This window comes from Telopea speciosissima, chromosome 9, assembly GCF_018873765.1.
Source record: "Telopea speciosissima isolate NSW1024214 ecotype Mountain lineage chromosome 9, Tspe_v1, whole genome shotgun sequence".
Lineage (NCBI taxonomy): Eukaryota > Viridiplantae > Streptophyta > Magnoliopsida > Proteales > Proteaceae > Telopea > Telopea speciosissima.
This window is the reverse complement of record NC_057924.1, coordinates 62,552,509-62,570,651: the sequence shown is the minus strand read 5'-3', so window position 1 is coordinate 62,570,651 and position 18,143 is coordinate 62,552,509. Positions and strand designations below refer to the sequence as shown.

General features: G+C 35.9%; 1 protein-coding gene and 1 pseudogene across 1 annotated transcript; both read left to right on the top strand.

Moving 5' to 3' along the window:
• The first annotated feature begins 28 nt into the window (after positions 1 to 28).
• LOC122639248 lies at positions 29 to 9,298 on the top strand (annotated as a pseudogene).
• A 4,639-nt stretch (positions 9,299 to 13,937) lies between these two features.
• Positions 13,938 to 16,569, top strand: LOC122639247 (sugar transport protein 14-like). The gene is made up of 3 exons (XM_043832066.1): positions 13,938 to 14,110; positions 14,862 to 15,814; positions 16,132 to 16,569. Exons 1-3 carry the CDS (start codon positions 13,969 to 13,971, stop codon positions 16,567 to 16,569), a joined length of 1,533 nt encoding a protein of 510 aa, XP_043688001.1. The 5' UTR covers positions 13,938 to 13,968.
• The last annotated feature ends 1,574 nt before the right edge of the window (positions 16,570 to 18,143 follow it).

Below are 18,143 nucleotides of genomic sequence, written 5' to 3'. Positions count from 1 at the left end.
CTTAAAAAAATGGATCATGAAGGTCTCACTTATTGATGGAGTGGTTATGGGAGGTGGTGCTGGACTATCCATGACTGTAAAGTTTCAAGTTGTGACCGAGAAAACTGTAATGTCTAGAACTTTAATGAAATTTTACATAAATTGATGATTTGCAGTTGACAATTGAATATTTATGGAGACCATTGATAGGTCACTTGTTAACTTTGATGTTCTATCTCAACCATTTGACCCATCTTGTACAGGTTATTTTTCCTTTATTTTTTAAGAGTTCAAGTTGCATGCAATTCCTAGACATTTCAAACATTTTAAAGCCTCCTTTATACCATGTGGAGATGTGAAATGCTCTAAATATTTGTCTATTGTTTGGTGATGAAGTGGATAACATGAGCTCTTGCATGTATTTAAGGCATGTGTGAAGGAATATTTCTAGATCCTAGTATGAGAGAAGCCTGCTCCCATATTAAAATATGTTTTTCATTTTCTTTATCAATCATAAAAAATTTTAAAAGAATTTTTTTGTGTAACCTTTTAAAAGCCTTTTATAATTTATTTACTATGCAAAATACCAAATTAATTATATCAGACACTTATCATTGCTTATTAAGTACTAAATGAATAGCTATAAATAATACAATTTTTTTATATTATAATATAAATATACCATTTTTATACCCATAAACTTTCTAATATTATCAAATACTGAACTCTTAAGACTTTTTTGATTTTTTCCTTTAATAAAAACTTAATATTTTAATGTGTTTGTTTATCCAGGTATTTGCAATGCCAGAAGCAGTTTTAGGAATTTTTCCGAATGTAGGTGCATCATACTTTTTGTCTAAGCCGCCAGGTTTCTTCGGTAATACTTTGATCATTTTTTCCTATGAAGGCAATAACTACACATTTGAAAAACTAATATATAGTAAAAGAGATTATATTATTCTCTAATTTGTGTCAATCTTATCTAAATAATATGATAATAGAAGGAAACAACAAGAAGTCATTTGGATGGCCCACCAAGGAAACCTCCATATACAGCTCATTTTTTTGTGTTGTGTTGAAGAGTGATTTGATAATTTCAACCATTGAATCGATACAGTAGTTAGTATTGACATGCAATAAGTTAAACTTCAAAGCCAAACTCAATCATTTTCTCTTGTATTTCAGCCATAAAAAAAATGGACCATTTTTCAAAATTTCAAGTCTTTAATGTGTCTTCAAACTTTATTCCACCATATGGTCAACTATGTTTTAGCATAAACTTGATATGAAAATAGATTTCATCTGAAACTAATTGACAAAATCTAGGCCCCACCTAATCATCTATCACATGCTAAATATTAGGAACATACAAGAAAGCTTCTTTGGGTGAGCCAATAAGGAACCATTTCCTAGATAAGTAGAAATTATTTTTATGAAATAGTGATTTTTTAAAGTTAAATCAATAACTATCTCTTCTAACAATATTGTTTTGTAGAACAATGCAATTTAATGCCGAGTATTTTTATTTAGTCTCATCGTGAATATTTTAAAATGTTTTGTATATTAATATCATTTAGGAGAGTATTTGGGCCTTACTGGCGCACGGTTAGATGGAACAGAGATGGTTGCATGTGGACTTGCTACTCATTTTGTCTTTTCCAAGGTAATCTAATCTACACTCTTAATATATTGATGTTTTATAGAAAATGTTTAATATGTGTTAACTAGGAAAGAAATTGTCACTTCAAATTCAAGATCATATGAGCTTATAAGCCTCTCAGCTACTCAATAGTGTGCCCTCCTACATTGAATGGCTGATAATGCTTGTCTATGTTAGCCTGTAGCTCTAGTGTTGCTTATTGTATGGTAGCGATATTCCATATTTAACAAGCTTGATTATATACATTATGGGAGAAAGAACGCCACTTGGTCGTGCTAGACACGTCGCCCCTGCTCCCTGACACAAGGGCACATGAAATGACCACCGCATCCCTGATTCTAAGGGTGAGGCAGTCATTTTGCACGCCCCTGTGTCAGAGCACAGGGGCAACGTGCATTGTGCATCTGGGTGGCATTCTCTTTCCCATACATTATTTAAGCACACTTTATGTTTTTGATTCATAAATTTTGGGTTTTATTATTAATGACGGGCTTTACCTTCATTGGAAAAAGAGCTAGATGAAGTTAATTTTACAGATCCAACTGTTGTGTCTAAAGTCATCAATAAGTTCATAGAAGAACCATCTATTAAATCTACTAGTGCTTTTAGAAGGTAATGATAATCACAATATTCTAAGGAGTTATGGTAAGGAATTGATAGTTTTATCCTATACTTTTTTCTATTGAAAACAATGCAATTAATTAAGAAGTCATAACAATTCCTCTTCTTCACAAAGGATTGTTATTAATAATTGACATTGATGATCCCAAATTAGATTAAATATCAAGACATGATTAGATGATGATGTGAAAAATATCACAAAATTTAAGTGCTTACAAATACTTTGTGTATATACGAGTGCTCACCTAGCTAGAGAATATTTTGTGTATATTTCCATAACGACATGTTAAGATAAGTTTATCTCCTCAAGCCTTGACATGTTACCCGGCCATGTAGTATAGTTGAATCCAAATCTTGTAGACTTGTTCAGTTATTGTACACAATTTGCTCAGATGGATTTATACAACTTTGAAAATGGTTGAAGAGACAACTTTACCTTTTAAATGATAGAAATAGATTCCGGCCAATATGCAGATTCCTCTATAGGATGCTCACTTGTAGATGCTTTTTCCTTGGGGCAAATATTTCTTAATAGCATGCTAAGAAGCTTATCTAGATGAGCCTAGATATTTGCCTAGGGGTTGCAAAGTTGGATTCCAAATCCTGTGGACTCATTATTCATGTCATTATGTACTTATCTAGCTCAGATGGATTTATAAAGATATAAAAAATGACTGAAGAGTCCACATCGTTAAATCTTCTTTAAAGACTTAAAAAAAAAAAAGATTGAAAACCATTTGATACATGATGGGTTATACAATTGAAGTGGAATTCGCCATAGAACCAATCCATGAATGAATAAATTGACAATGGGTAAAATCATGTACAATGCGTTGTAATGATATTTATGTTATTGATATCCATTATCTATTACGATAAAGGTTTGCTATGATGATGCAGCATAGATATCATCAACAAATGTTTCTCAAGAAAAAACAGTTGAAGAAATATTATCAGCATTAGTAAGATTAAAAATGTAAAATAATTTTAGGGATTTAGAGGACCATTTTGTTCACTATTTAATTTCTCATTTTCTTTTCATTTGTGAATTTTTTTGTTGATGTTAGAAGAACATAATCTTGTTTGCTATAGAAAAATGAGGGTAGGAATGCGGCAGATATTTGGATTGTAGCAGCAATCAAGTCTATGAAAACAGCATCTCCAACTAGCCTCAAAATATTTCTTAGATTGGTAATTAAATTTCATTTTATACTGATATATAACGTATAAATGTCATTATGAATATAAAAATTCTTTATTGTTTTTATTGCCAACAAAAACCTCTAGCAAAATCAAGTTATTATTGATCATTTTTTATATTTAACTCAAATATTTTGAATAAATGACAGATCAGGGAAGGACGGGGGCAAGATCTAGATCAATGCCTAATTTGCGAGTTTAGAATGGTTTCTCATGTTATGCGCAAAATAGTGAACACTGATTTTTATGAAGTTTCTAAATGGATAAGAAATTTATTATTGCTTGAATTTAAATTATTTATTCATTTCTTATTTTCTACCCTTTTTCCTCAATGCAGGGTTGTAGAGCAATATTTTTTGATAAAAATAAACAGCCAAAAGTACAAAAAGATTTTATGGCTTTGTTGTTAAATTAAAAACAATCTTAATCTTGCATAGAAATAATAACATTCTTGTAAAAATGTTACTAATTTCTTTTCTTTTCGTTTGTTTTTTTTGGAATCCATTGGGAGATTTCGAATCTAGAATTGGTTAGCAATGAAATGGTGAATCAATATTTCATTAAAGTGAATGATGCTGATTGGGAAGATCTACGTCTGAATGCTAAATTTGATGAAACCAATTTAGTTAGAGCAAAACTCTAATTCTAATGCATGCAAAAAAGAATATTTGTAGTACATGAACATATTAGTCCTTATTGAGAATACATGATATCAGCTGAATATCTATGTTTTATAGGTTTAAGATAATGTTGTAAAATAAAGGCTTCAAAGAGAATGAGATTTACATATAAGTACGTAGAACTCAAAAACTCTAAGTCTATGAATGGTCTCCAATGTCAGACCACCTACGTATTAAGAAACATATCAATAGTGTCATGAATGAGGGTAGGCCTTGGTGCATCGGTAGAGGTTGCTCCATTGTGGTCAAGTGGTCATGGATTCGAGCCTTAAAACAGCATCTATGTGAAAACAGGGATAAGGTTGTGTACATTATGACCCTCCCCAAACCCCACAGTGGTGGGAGCCTCATGCACTGGATACGTCCTTTTTCTCAATAATGTCATGAATACGTAAGGGTTGAGTTGTGTCAATGCCAATCTCCTTAAGAATGTTGTTGTGCACTATAGTGCAAAGGGTCCTTGCAACACGTCCTCCAAGATGAAATAGCCCTTGGAAGGCCCTTTAGTTGATGTGTAGTCAAAAAACTAGGCCACATTAGAACTCAACAGTTGTGCTCAGCACACACAAAATGTACTCACAATAAAAAGGAAAAATCCAAAATATACAAAGCTAGCAAAAGGGAGGCCTTATAAGAGTAAGAAAACAAAACAAGATTATAGAGAAGAGTGAGTTTCATTCTCTATTTGTAGAGGGGAAATTAATAGTCTTTAGACACACCTGTCTAAATGGTACACCCCCTTGTAATTAATATTGGTAGAGCGACACATCCAAAGTCATGTTCTTACTTAGAGGTACACCCCGTGGCATAGTCATGTCTTTGTACCTCTTTATATACATGTATGTCGACACCTCTTCATATGTAGAGAAATGTGTCTAGAGTATGTCCACACATAAAGGTGTTTCTAGAAAATCTCTATATGTAGGGGGTACTTATCTTTAGATTTCTACAATGATAAGACACTTAACACATATCCTTATGTAGAAGCACATCTCTATAAAAATTATGTCTACCTACGTAGAGACATATCTCTAAACTATCTATAAATATAAGAGATAATTTGAATCTTCAAGAGATATCAAAACTTAGAATACAAAAATTCCCCCAATAAGATTCAAAATACCAAGAAAACTGAAAATGAAGTGATGAGCACATTAGTGTTGGTGTGACGGAGCGAACCAAGTGAAACGAGGCCACATTTAAAATAGTAAAACATATCATTATAGATGTATTTTGGACTTGAATCTACACTAGATCTAATGATTAATTATGCTATAGAGTATGACGAAGTCAAACTTCTTAATTTTTTTTCTCAACGGTGTAGCCGACTAGCTCACCAATCATATCTTACCATTCGACCGTTGATATGTCCCGTTCGAATGTGTGAATGTTTATGTGATACCACGTACCCAATTAGACTTATAAAGTACTTGTTGGTACTGTCAGGTAAGGTTGTCAAACGGTTCGGTTTCGAATATTCGGTTTGGTTTCAGTTTGGTTCCATGACTTGAGGGTGTGACCCGAAATCGAACCGTAAAAATTGAGTCGATTCTGGGACCACCAACCGAATCCGGACCTGCTCGGTTTAGTTCGATTACAGTTCTAATTCGGTTTCCAAATACGGTTCCAATTCGGGTCTAATTCGGTTTCGAATATTCGGTTTGGTTTCAGTTTGGTTCCATGACTTGAGGGTGTGACCCGAAATCGAACCGTAAAAATTGAGTCGATTCTGGGACCACCAACCGAATCCGGACCTGCTCGGTTTAGTTCGATTACAGTTCTAATTCGGTTTCCAAATACGGTTCCAATTCGGGTCTAATTCGGTTTCGGATTACGGTTCTAATTCGGTTGCACACTTGGAGAGTTGAAGTTGAAGAGTTGAAAAGGGAAACTGAGAAAGAGAAATAGAGAAAACCTAGAAAATGGAATATGAAAAGTCATTAGGTTAGATGGTTACCAAAAATACAAAGAAAATTTATAGAGTTTTTTATTTTCTCCTATGAAAAGTGGCATATAAGTTTCATTCCGTTGGATAGTTACAAAAAAATAAAATGAAAACATCGGAAAGTGGAATATTTAAAGTCATTTGGTTAGATATGGTTACCAAAAAATTTAACAGATATATGGCTTTGGATTAAGTGCTTTATTCGGTTCGGTTTCGGTTCAAACCGAAGGGTCTTGACATGAAACCGAACTAAACCAAATTAGAATACCATATATCAAAACCGAAACCAAACCGAATTAATTCGGTTCGGCTCGATGTCGGGTTCGGTTTTCAATTTCGATTTGGTTTTGACACCCTTACTGTCACGTATTGACGGGATATGATTTTGACAAAACCCGAAGATGGGTACGTGTACCTGAATGTGAGATTTTAGAAGTTTAAAATTTTATATATATAGAATGGGTTTAAGTTGCTAAAATCACCTTGGAAATTATAATTATGTTAAGAGAAAATTACTTGAACATCCCCTGTACTATGGCCATTTTGCTTATGAATATCAATGTTTCAAACAATTATTTGACACCCCCTGAAACCTGACGGTGTTAATCTATTGGTAGTGTTTATTTTCAATTTTACCCTTATCACCTATTCAATAGAAAACAGTGAAATTGTTAGATTTACCCCCTTCTCCTTCTTCTTCCTCCTACAACCTCACCGCCCCTACCCCCACTGATTTCAAACCCTAATTGATTTCAGAAAATTTCTCTTTTCTTAAACAAATTTCAAATCAAAATAACCCAAATCCCTTAATCGATTATCGATTAAGGGTTTGAATCTGATAATCGATTAAGGGTTTGAATCTGAAAATCGATTTAGGGAAGGAAATATTAATAAGATTGAATAGAGGGATGGAGAAGAGAAGGAGACAGTACCTGAAGAAGGGTTTCAGAATCGCAGAAGAAGGAGATATCCAGTTAAGCAGCAAAAGCATATCAAACCCAAAAACTTCATTCAAAAAGAGTTTGGAGAAGAACTGGTGCAGTTAATTCTGATTTCGTTCAAATAGTCTCTCCATGTTTACACTTTACACCACTGTTCAAAACCATGGGCTTTGAATGATTTCTATGCCGATTTGGGGATTCTGGAGGTTGATTTTTCAGTGTGTTTTTTTTCCGCTGGAGGCTCACATTATATCCCATTAAGTTGATTCGTAGGGGGTATTGTTTGTTTTAATTTTTTTTCCCGTTTGGAGAGCGTTGGTTTGGGTTTTTACTCTATGATCGAAGACCTTGCTTGCAATTTCTTATCTGGATCAGTAGAATATCACATACTGTCCTCACTCATTCTCCTTATAGAAGGAAAACCAACAGGACGAGATTAAGGGTTTGTAACATGAGTTTTAATTGGGTTTTGTTTGTTCTCTGTTTTACCTCTAAAAATATGTCTTTATTCTCTGAACGAGATTTTGGAGAAGAACAGGGCTACTCCATGACCTACACCTCAAGCACTTATTATCAAAATTGGAAACGGATTTTGAAGAAATTTAATCGACATTCAGGGCTCATCTCTTTGAAGTTCAGAGTTGACAGCATCCTCCAAGTAATTAGTGTTTACAGATAAATTCGTAGAAGAACGAAAATGTGTTGTGATTCCTGAGATCTCTAAAAACACCTAATTTTTCTTTTAGATTTAATTTGAAAATCTGGAATTCGTTTTTCCGAACCCTAACCACCGTCTCTGCAAATATCGCCGGGAAACAAGAATCAAAGCTCCCATTCAGCAGAGAACAGAGACAGTAGGTGCAGCAGGATTCTCTTCGTTTAATTCTTTCTTGAATCCCAAAAACCCTCTGTAGGGGTATGGCGTTGGGGTTACAGGAGGAGGAAGAGGAACTGGAAGAAGAAGAAGGGGGTAAATATGTCACTTCACTATACTTTAAGGGTAGTTTAGGTATTTAAAAAATATTTAACCCATGGTAACGGTGACTGACTAACGGACAGGGTTACTTGAAAAAATGGTAAACTGCAAGGGGTATTCAAGTAATTATTTTAAACGTTGAAAAAATTAAGTAATTAAATCATAGTACAGGGGGTGTCCAAGTAATTTTATCTTATGTTAAATACATGTATTTCACTTAATTGAATTGGAGGTAGTTTAATTATTTATAGTTGGTTATAGTTAATGGAATTTTCTTTAATCATTTGAGGAATTGGGCTAGTTCAAAAAGAGCTGGCCGGTAGGTCCAAGAGCTAATGGGCTCACCTTGGCCCAACTAATTGGAAGCATGGGCTGTTTTATGAAGAGAAGAGTCTAGAAGAGTATTTGGGATTTCAAATCTGGAAAAATCTAAGGGGGTTAGGAAGAAGAAATGATGAAGAGGAGTAGAATGAGAAACCCACTAATTGTCAATGACTCGTTATTATCGGAGATCTAATCGGCAACACAATACTCTTCTAAGACTATCGGGTTTCCATTATATTGTAACTCATAATTTCAATGCTCTGTATCCGGGTTATGAGTAAATTGACTTAACTTGTCAAAGGCAGAGCACTATATCGGGTCTTGTGCAATTCATGAGATAAGAAACAAAACCTATTATTTGAGAATACTCTTATTGAGATATTGGCTCACCCTCATGCCTCTTTAAACGCTCACCAACAACCAAATGCGTCTTTACCGAAGGGTATTCAAAATATCCATACTTCTTAAGTATGTTTCCACATAGTATGATTGTGTCACCACTAATGTATCATTATTCCTAACTTAATTGCTAGAATCACATCAGCTTCTCCAATATTTTTTGTATCAAACTTTAACGCAAAGAACTTCTTGGTTAAATTAACAACTTCAAGACTTGTGCCCCTAACAAACATATCAATATATAAAACAATAAACACACTTTGACCATTAATGAATATACTAACACAAAATGATCAACATCATTAATTTCATGACTATTAGATACTAGAACCGTGTGTACTTTTTTATATCAGTGTTTGGGCGCTTGTTCAAGACTAAACAGAGACTTGACAAATTTGTACGACACACCCTTTTTGTGTAATATATATTTATTCGTAGATCCCTTTTCCGTTTTCTTTGTTTCCGTTTTCTTTGTTAATCTGTTTGCAGGTGCTGTTGGCACTGAGATTATCGTCGACTCAAAAACTCCAACCACCATTCAACTTTCACCATACATTTTCTGTCGCCGGATGAATATCCACTCGTCGATCCAACAGATCTTTGCAGATCTGTTCGAAAGTAGACTGTGGCAACGTTTCAAATGGTTTTTTTGCTGTCTATCGAAGCTCCACTCGTCGATCCAGCAAACCTTTGTTACTCTAGCAAGTCTGTTTGATAGTAGACTGTGGCAGCGTGTTGGCACACATGGGAAGTTTGGTGTTACTCTGTTCGGCACGTATGACCCTCCTCTATTGGCACATATGTGCATGCGCTTATCTTTAGCTGTGTCTACAACTTTTTCTCTGAGGATAAGGTTTTAATCCATCCCCTACTCTGGATGACCCAATCAATGGCATATGAGACCAGTTCAATTTCCTCTACTTGGTTTTGGATACCCTATATCCATGCCTTGTGTTTATCATGCTCTCTATCTGTCTTATATATATTGTTTTCCTTTGTTTGGCGGTAGACGCGTATGAATGAATAGCCTTCTTTTCTACAAAAAAAAAAAACTTATATATGTGTGCAGTCACTATCATTACCCTAACGGTAGCTATTCTTGCAACCAGTGAAAAAGTGTCAAAATAGTCAAATTTTTTCATTTGTTTAAAACCTTTTATGACTAGTTTTTCCTTGAATTTGTCAAGGGATTCATCCACTTTTAACTTCATTTTGAAGATTCATTTAGTGTCTAACACCTTAGGGAAATCAACCAATTCCCAAGCATGGTTAGCTACTATAAGTCTAACTTACTCTTAATGGTTTCGTTCCAAACTATGGAATCCAAAGAATTTATTCTCTTGATAAGGAAGAGGATCTTTATTTACAATGTAGACCAACAAGTCATCACCAACATTTGTAACATATCGTCTCTCACCTATAGTCAAATCATTAACAAGTTATAGGGAATATATTTTTAAAAAACTCAGCATATCTAGATTTATTAATGGTGTAAACAATAAACACATTTTCTACAAAATTCAAAATCAATAATCTATAAGCAACATTATGTTATGCATAGCGTACTAATGAATACACAATCACATGTTTTTTGTCTTAGTTTTTTTTTTCACCCTACACTTTCAAATGTTTCAAACTGGGTTTCCTTCCATGGCATAATTCAAATGGTAGTAGCTAGATTAGTCTTTCTATGTGAGAACACTTTTTTTTTTGTTTTTTTGATAGAAAGATCCTATTAAGGATATAGCAAGCAGACAACATGGTTTATCTCCACATGTTTAAAGGCAAACCTAAACTCACTAACATGGAGTTTATCATTTCTTTAAATGTTCTATTCTTTCTTTTGGCAATACCATTGGACTTGGGTTGGTAAGGAGTTATTGTCTCTAGGGATTGAGGTATCGGTCTCCACTGATATTGATTCGTATAGATCCAAATCGGTCGGTTTTACCCCTACTTCTCATGAAAAATCAGGTTTTTTTTTTTATAATGTTTTTACCCCTGATCCGATACCGATACTCTTGATCCAAGATTGGCCAAGAATTGTTTTTAAAATACCGATAATATCCGGCTGATACCACTGCTCCGATACAGATATCTTACTCTATGGTTGTCTCATGAATTATATACTCATACATTCAGTCCAAAATCTAAAATACAGAAAATTTTCCTTTTCCACCATTTTGGTTTTTTTGATAGACTTTTCCATCATTTTACATGAAAACAAACAGAGCCAAAATTGATTGAAAAACATGAAAATTATAAGGGAAATATGTGAATATGTGATACCATGAGAGCTACAGCTGTACGGCCTGTACCTATAGGATTGAATTGCAGCTCAAAATTTAAATCATAACAAATTTTTTTTTGGTACGAAATCATTTCAAATTAGTGCTAGTGCTACTCTTTTTGCAACCGATGGTTAAGACTTTTTTAATTGGCCTGCCACGTGACAAAAGTACTGCAATCCACATCTTTAACGGATATAGATTTCTTTACCTTCCGGATTTTACATACCCACCACATGCATTATAGGATCCAGATCTTCTACGGCCTAGTTGTCCGAACGGCCTGAGCGATGCAGACATAAGGCGGTGCACAATGATCACCCTACCCCAACTCGGGCAAGATGCTCGGGCAGGGGTAAGGCAGACATTGCACAGCACTTTGTATCGATGCCACTCAGGCCGCTACGGGCAGCCAAGCCGTAGAAGATCTGAAGTGTGCATCATATCTCCTAAATCCAAGACAGTATGAAACTTTGCCTCTACGAGTCTCCGTAGCGGTTCTCTTTCTCCTTTTATTTTGTATTTCTTATTACACAAGTAGATATCAAGTTAAAGAATAAACCTCTCTCTTATTTCTATCTTATCTTTAATTCTTAAAAAGAAGACTGTGTGGCACCTACGTAGACACAAGAAGGGCAAAATGACTACATACGTGCACTCATCGACCCTGGCACACCAATTGCCACATAAGAAATAATATATTTCATGTGGCCACATAACCATAGAGAGATATATGATTGTTATGAACTATTTGCAGGAGAAGGGGAAATTGCTTCTTCGAGGGAAGCGGCCTCCTAGAAATGGGAGATAGAGAAAAGAAGTTTCATTAATTCTTTGTTGCCTCTACAGTACCTTACCCATTACATTTGTAGACTAGCATTACCCTATCATCCTCTAAGCAACCCTAACCAATACTCATACCTATTACAAGGCTTTCCTAAAGCTACCATCTGAGAAAACCAGCCCATTCTGTTATAAGCACATGGCTTAACAAGCTCGTAGACAGGCGCATGACCTTTATACATTCTATTACCCCAACACATGGTTGGTTGGTTGGACACCTCAGCGTGTGATCGTATCAGAGATAAAACTATAAAAAAATATACCTAGGATCTGCTACCCACTTGGAGAATGGTGGAGATAGATCCCAACCCTCCATAGATTCTGAGACCCATCTCTGGATGTAGGACCCATATCCCATGAAGGGTTCAGATCTGTCCCCACCGTCCTCAAGTGCGAGGAGAGTCCGAAAAGACGATAATACACTGGTTGTTTGTAACTTGTTTTTTTTTACCTCTATTATGTATCTTTACTCTCCTCTTTTTTATTAGAGATTTACTTGGAGAAAATGGATGTATATCAATCTCTCTCTATCTTATCTATATGAAACCAATAATTTCCAAGAATCTCTCTTTCAAGAATTAAAGTACTGTAAGGAATGTTTTTACTGGTAAATTATATTTTTCTTTTTTTTTATTAACAACTATTTTTATTAGGAATCTTTATGGTCTTACAGTTAAGTTAGGAAACTTAACACATTAAGAAACCATTAATCCTTTTTACCAAAAAACAAAAAACCATTAATCCCTCCCAATTTTAATCATATTTCTTATGATCGGTTTCTTTTTTGCAAACAAATTTGCTTGTATTGCTTCTCTCTCTCTCTCTCTCTCTCTCTCTACAGAGTTCAAATTTCTTTCCATCAAAGAGGAGTGAGGTTCCTAAGGTTTACAAACCCCTCCTAGGGTTTTTGTAGGTTCTAAAATACTCTCCCGATGTCCATTCCCAATTTCTCCCACCCTTTGGTGAATGAGATCTTATTGTGAGTTGAGGGAAACTCAATTTTTTTTTATGAATATGAAAAAACAGTTTTAAGAATTGGAATAGGCCGTGACCAATTGACCGATTCCGATGCACTGGCCAATGCTAAAATTCTCGCCTCTTCTGGGCTCTAGTTTCCTAGACAGCCCACCTAAGAAGGGATTCTTATTTTCTACACTTATTTGAATAATTAAATTTTAATTCTAAAAAAATAATTATATTTTAGGAAATAATTAAGCAAAAACGGTTTTAGCCAGGTTGGGATTATAAGATTATGTGGGTGGCCAACCAATTTTAACCATCTGATCAGATTCGGCTCCTCTAAAGCGCACCCCGAGTTGAACATCGTTCAGCACGACAGCAGACGTCGACATATGGCTTGGGTGCCATTCGGACGGTGAAGATCAATGAAGCACAGCTGGGGCATGGTGCACATGCAATGGAGAGAAGGGTTGAAATGATCTACGCCATCTGAATGGCACCCAGGCCACGTGTAGATGCTTGCTACCGCGCTGGACGATCTCCAGCTTGGCGGTGCGCTGGAGAGGAGCCCAATCCCATCTGTGATTGAAAATAGAAAATAATCCTCTCTAATTCCCTAAAAGTGTGTAGTACGGCAGTTTGAGGTGGAGATATCGACACATGGCAGCTCGGACATCCAACGGTGCCGAATTTAAGAAAAAAAAAACAAAAATTAATGAGTTCGGACCGTTGAATGTCCAAACTGTCACGTGTAAACATCTCCACCTCGAACTACCGTACTGCACAGTTTAATGAATTGGAGAGGATTAGAATCCGATTGAAATTGGGTTGTCTTGACAAACTAGTCAAGATACAGCCTGTCATGATGATCTTGACGCATTAGATAAAGATCAAGTCAATCCTCTGTCAATGCCAAATGTGAATTCTAAGGATATAGAGTCTTTGCTGTTTTATATAATCTTTTTAGGATACTCGTAAACCTTTTCTATCTCAATCTAGTCCCGGTTTCATCTTTCTTCCAGTCTCCAAGGCTATATATATGATATATATTCTGAACTCTTTCTTTCATTGTTCTTGACCCATTATTGTGGATTAACGTTTGCAGAGGGAAACAGAGAAAGGGATCGAGAGGAAGCTTAAAAAAGTTCATCAATGGCAGGAGGTGGATTTCTGGACCCCGAGACTGCCAAAAAGGCTCACCTTTATGAGTACAAGATCACTGGGACGTTTATCTTTGCTTGCTGTGTTGGAGCCATTGGAGGTTCTCTTTTCGGATACGATCTTGGTGTCTCTGGTACGTCTATTCATTCTCCAATTCTGATATGTTCATCGTTTACTTTATATCAAATCTTATGATATTAGTTGTTCCAATCTTTCTCTCTCTCTGTGGTCTTTTGGCACTGGGCTGTGTCTGGCGCAGGTACACGCAGAGGCACAGCAGTGGTTATTGTTCTTTCTCCCTATTTTTATTCCTCTTTACAATAGAAAAATTATCATGAATTTATTTGGTTATGAGACTTATTTATGCATAATCGTGTTCTCTTCTAATGTATCTGTTGTGGGATTTTATACAAAAGCAATAATCTCACATCGGATGTAAGTAACCTAAATATGAAGGTTATGAGCACTTGAGCACCACCCTTTCCTTAATTACTAGCTTTTAAGGGTGTGTTCTACCCAAATCCCAACATGTATCTCATCTTTGTGTGCCGATGCATGGATCATGGGATTAGATAGGATATTGATTCTGGGAAAGAGTAGATCTCTTGATCCTTCTCCTTCGTACCCTTATCGGTTACCAAATAATGCAAAACAAAATTGATTTTGATGCATGGGCAGTTACAATATTAACAAGACTAGCCAATTAGAATAAATTTAGGTTTGTGTTTGGTATGTATTCTAGATCGATTATGCATTCTGATAAAAACAACTATTTTTATCATATCTGAGAATGCAAAATCGACATAGAATGCATACCAAACGCTGCCTTAATCTAATTGATCTGATAATTATGTAACCCTAATTATGTGGAGATGATGTTTCAGGTGGGGTGACTTCAATGGATGACTTCTTGATTCATTTCTTCCCAAAAATCTACAGAAGGAAACAACAACATCTCAATGAGACAGATTATTGCAAATATGATAACCAGCTCCTCACACTCTTCACTTCCTCTCTCTACATTGCTGGCCTTGTCTCCACCTTTGGTGCCTCATATTTAACTAGAAAGAAGGGGAGGAGAGCAAGCATCATCTTTGGTTCCATCAGCTTCTTCCTTGGTGGACTCCTTAATGCCGTCGCCGTCAACATCACCATGCTCCTCTTCGGTCGTATCCTTCTCGGTATTGGTATCGGATTCGGCAATCAGGCCGTCCCTCTTTATCTCTCAGAGACTGCACCACCAAAGATTAGAGGCAGTACCAATCAACTGTTCCAACTAACTACCTGCCTTGGCATTCTAATAGCAAACATCATTAACTATTTCACTAATAAGATCCACCCTTGGGGGTGGAGATTGTCTCTAGGTCTAGCCATGGTTCCTGCAATTCTCATGTTTATTGGGGGAATTTTTCTTCCTGAGACCCCCAATAGCCTTGTTGAACAAGGCAAATTTGAACAAGCAAAAGAGAATTTGGAGAAACTTAGAGGTACAAGTAATGTGGATGCAGAGTTTGAGGATCTCAAGGTTGCAAGTGAAGCAGCTCGTGCAGTTGAGCATCCTTTCCGTAACCTTTTGAAGCGTAAGCACCGCCCGCAATTGGTGATTGGAGCTTTGGGAATTCCGGCATTCCAGCAGCTTACCGGCATGAATTCTATACTCTTTTATGCTCCAGTTATCTTTCAGAGCTTAGGATTTGGAGCTAACACATCTCTCTACTCGTCCATCATAACTAGTACAATGCTCGTGGTCGCAACATTTGTTTCCATGTATCTTGTTGATAGGAAAGGAAGAAGGTTCCTCTTCTTGGAAGCTGGCATTCAAATGATCATCTCAATGGTAATCACTTCTCCCCTCCTCTTTTATTTGGTTTTGTCTGTCTTTAAAATTAAATTGCTGGGATTTGGGTAGAACTTATTCTTAAAAAGCAAACCATTAAAGAGAGGGTACCCAACATCAGACTACTTAATTGCTTTCTCGTGGAAATGACCAAATCCCCCTGTTTTGGTTGGGTTGGGTTGGATCCTCCACCTCCCGCCACTGTTGGAGGAGAGCCGAATTCATATTCTATACCCAAAGACTATAAAATAAGTAGTTCTGAACTAACTCTTACCTACAAAGCAAATTAATTCACTTATTTATTGATAAAATTGCAGGTGGTGGTGGCCATTGTTCTTGCACTCAAGTTTGGAAAAGGGGTGGAGCTTTCTAAAGGATATGCAGCATTGCTTGTTGTGATGATTTGCTTATTTGTCCTTGCATATGGTTGGTCATGGGGGCCTCTGGGATGGCTAGTCACTAGTGAGATATTTCCCCTGGAGATAAGGTCAGCTGGGCAAAGTATAGTGGTGTGCAACAACCTCTTATTTACTGCTCTGGTTGCACAGTGTTTCTTGGTGGCTCTCTGCAAACTCAAGTTTGGTATATTTTTGCTGTTCGTGGCCTTGATCTTCTTCATGACTGTCTTCATTTACTTTCTCCTGCCGGAGACGAAGCAAGTTCCGATAGAGGAGATAGTCCTTCTTTGGCAGAGCCACTGGGTTTGGAAGAGATTTGTTCCACCATCAGATAACAAGGCAGTGCGTGTGGGTTAAAGAATTATTTTTAAAAGCTTGCTAGCTAGCTATACCAGGAAAGCTAGCCCAAGACAATATTGAATTTAGACTTGAACAATTAATTTTTACATTGATTACAAAATATATTATTTTCATAGATCAATAAAAATTGTTTATATTTCTTTGAATTTATCATTGTAGACAAATCTTCTTCTTGATATGCACTATTCTATATTGGATGTTATGGAAATGGTATTCAATCCCCATTTGATGGCCTAAGCAACAGCTATGTACATACATGGCTGTGCACGAAACCTTTCACTTTTATTCATGTGTTTTAATATGAAGATTAGTTAGGATCACTTTGTTTGAATTCTACATGTAAAGGAGAACTATCATGTGGGGAAAACCATTGTTCCATACAACTGCATCTCTTGCCTAAGTCTAGACCTGTTTTAAAAATTAAGGTTGTATGACAAAGAGGAAAATAGGTATAACTGAAGGGAAAGGGAACACTACCTGGTCGCGTGCCACGCTCGATCAACCCCTGTGCTCAGATACAAGACCGCACAAAATGACCGTCACAATCAGATTGCGTTCTTTCTCTCATAAATATAAGAAGTTTAATGCATACATTTTACTATTGTTGGATTAGACAGTCTGAAGCATATAATTTTTGAAGCATAGTTTATGCCTTTAGAATTAACAGAAACTCCAAAGCTAGAGCCCTTTAATTTAATAATGTTCCTCAGGGATTAAGGTCAAAGTACTAGGAGGAAATATGCAATATGGTCTTCATCGATACATAGATGGATACAGGCCCCGCTTTCTCATACATATGTGGTTAATTTTAACAATATTAACACAAATGAAAGTTTTAGTGAATCATGGATTCAGCTCCTCTCTAGGGAGCCCAGCACCCAAGGAGTGTGCAGGGCGCATCCAGCCGTTGGATTGTGTCGCACACATCACGATGGTTGATTGGGTGTGCTCCCTAGAGAGGAGCTAAATCCATGAATCACTTGTTTCTTCTATTTTTACAATACAGTTTTTTACATTGCTTATGGAGTTACGGGAGAAAAATTTTACATGAAAAACTGATATGTTGATAAATTTTTAGTGATTATTTCCCGTAGGTAAAATATGATATAAAATAACATTGTAAGATTTTTCAATACTTGTTTCGTAAAAATTTTTAAAATGCTAATATAAGATGTCAAAGGCCTTATGTGATCCATCCAAGTCAATAAAAGATACCTTAGTAGGTCTTATGTGACCCATCCAACACAATAAAATATTATCTGGTTTCAACATTGTTCGTGTTCAAGGTCGGATTTTCCTTCCATGAAAAAAAAAAAAAAACAGTTTTTTTTCCATGTATGAACCCACATTAAGGAAATTATGTTTATTAGGTATTAGCTATGGTTGCCAAGAGGAATAAGGTCTTCCATAGACCAAATGCAACCTTTGGTTTACTCTGTTATTTAAAAAAAGTTATTTAGCCTTGGTATTTATGTCAAAAATGACATTTTAATCGTTTGGATGAATTGACTTGCCCTTCAAAATTGTCCATTTTTAAATAAAAATGAATAGGGAGTCCTGTTTGCATTCAT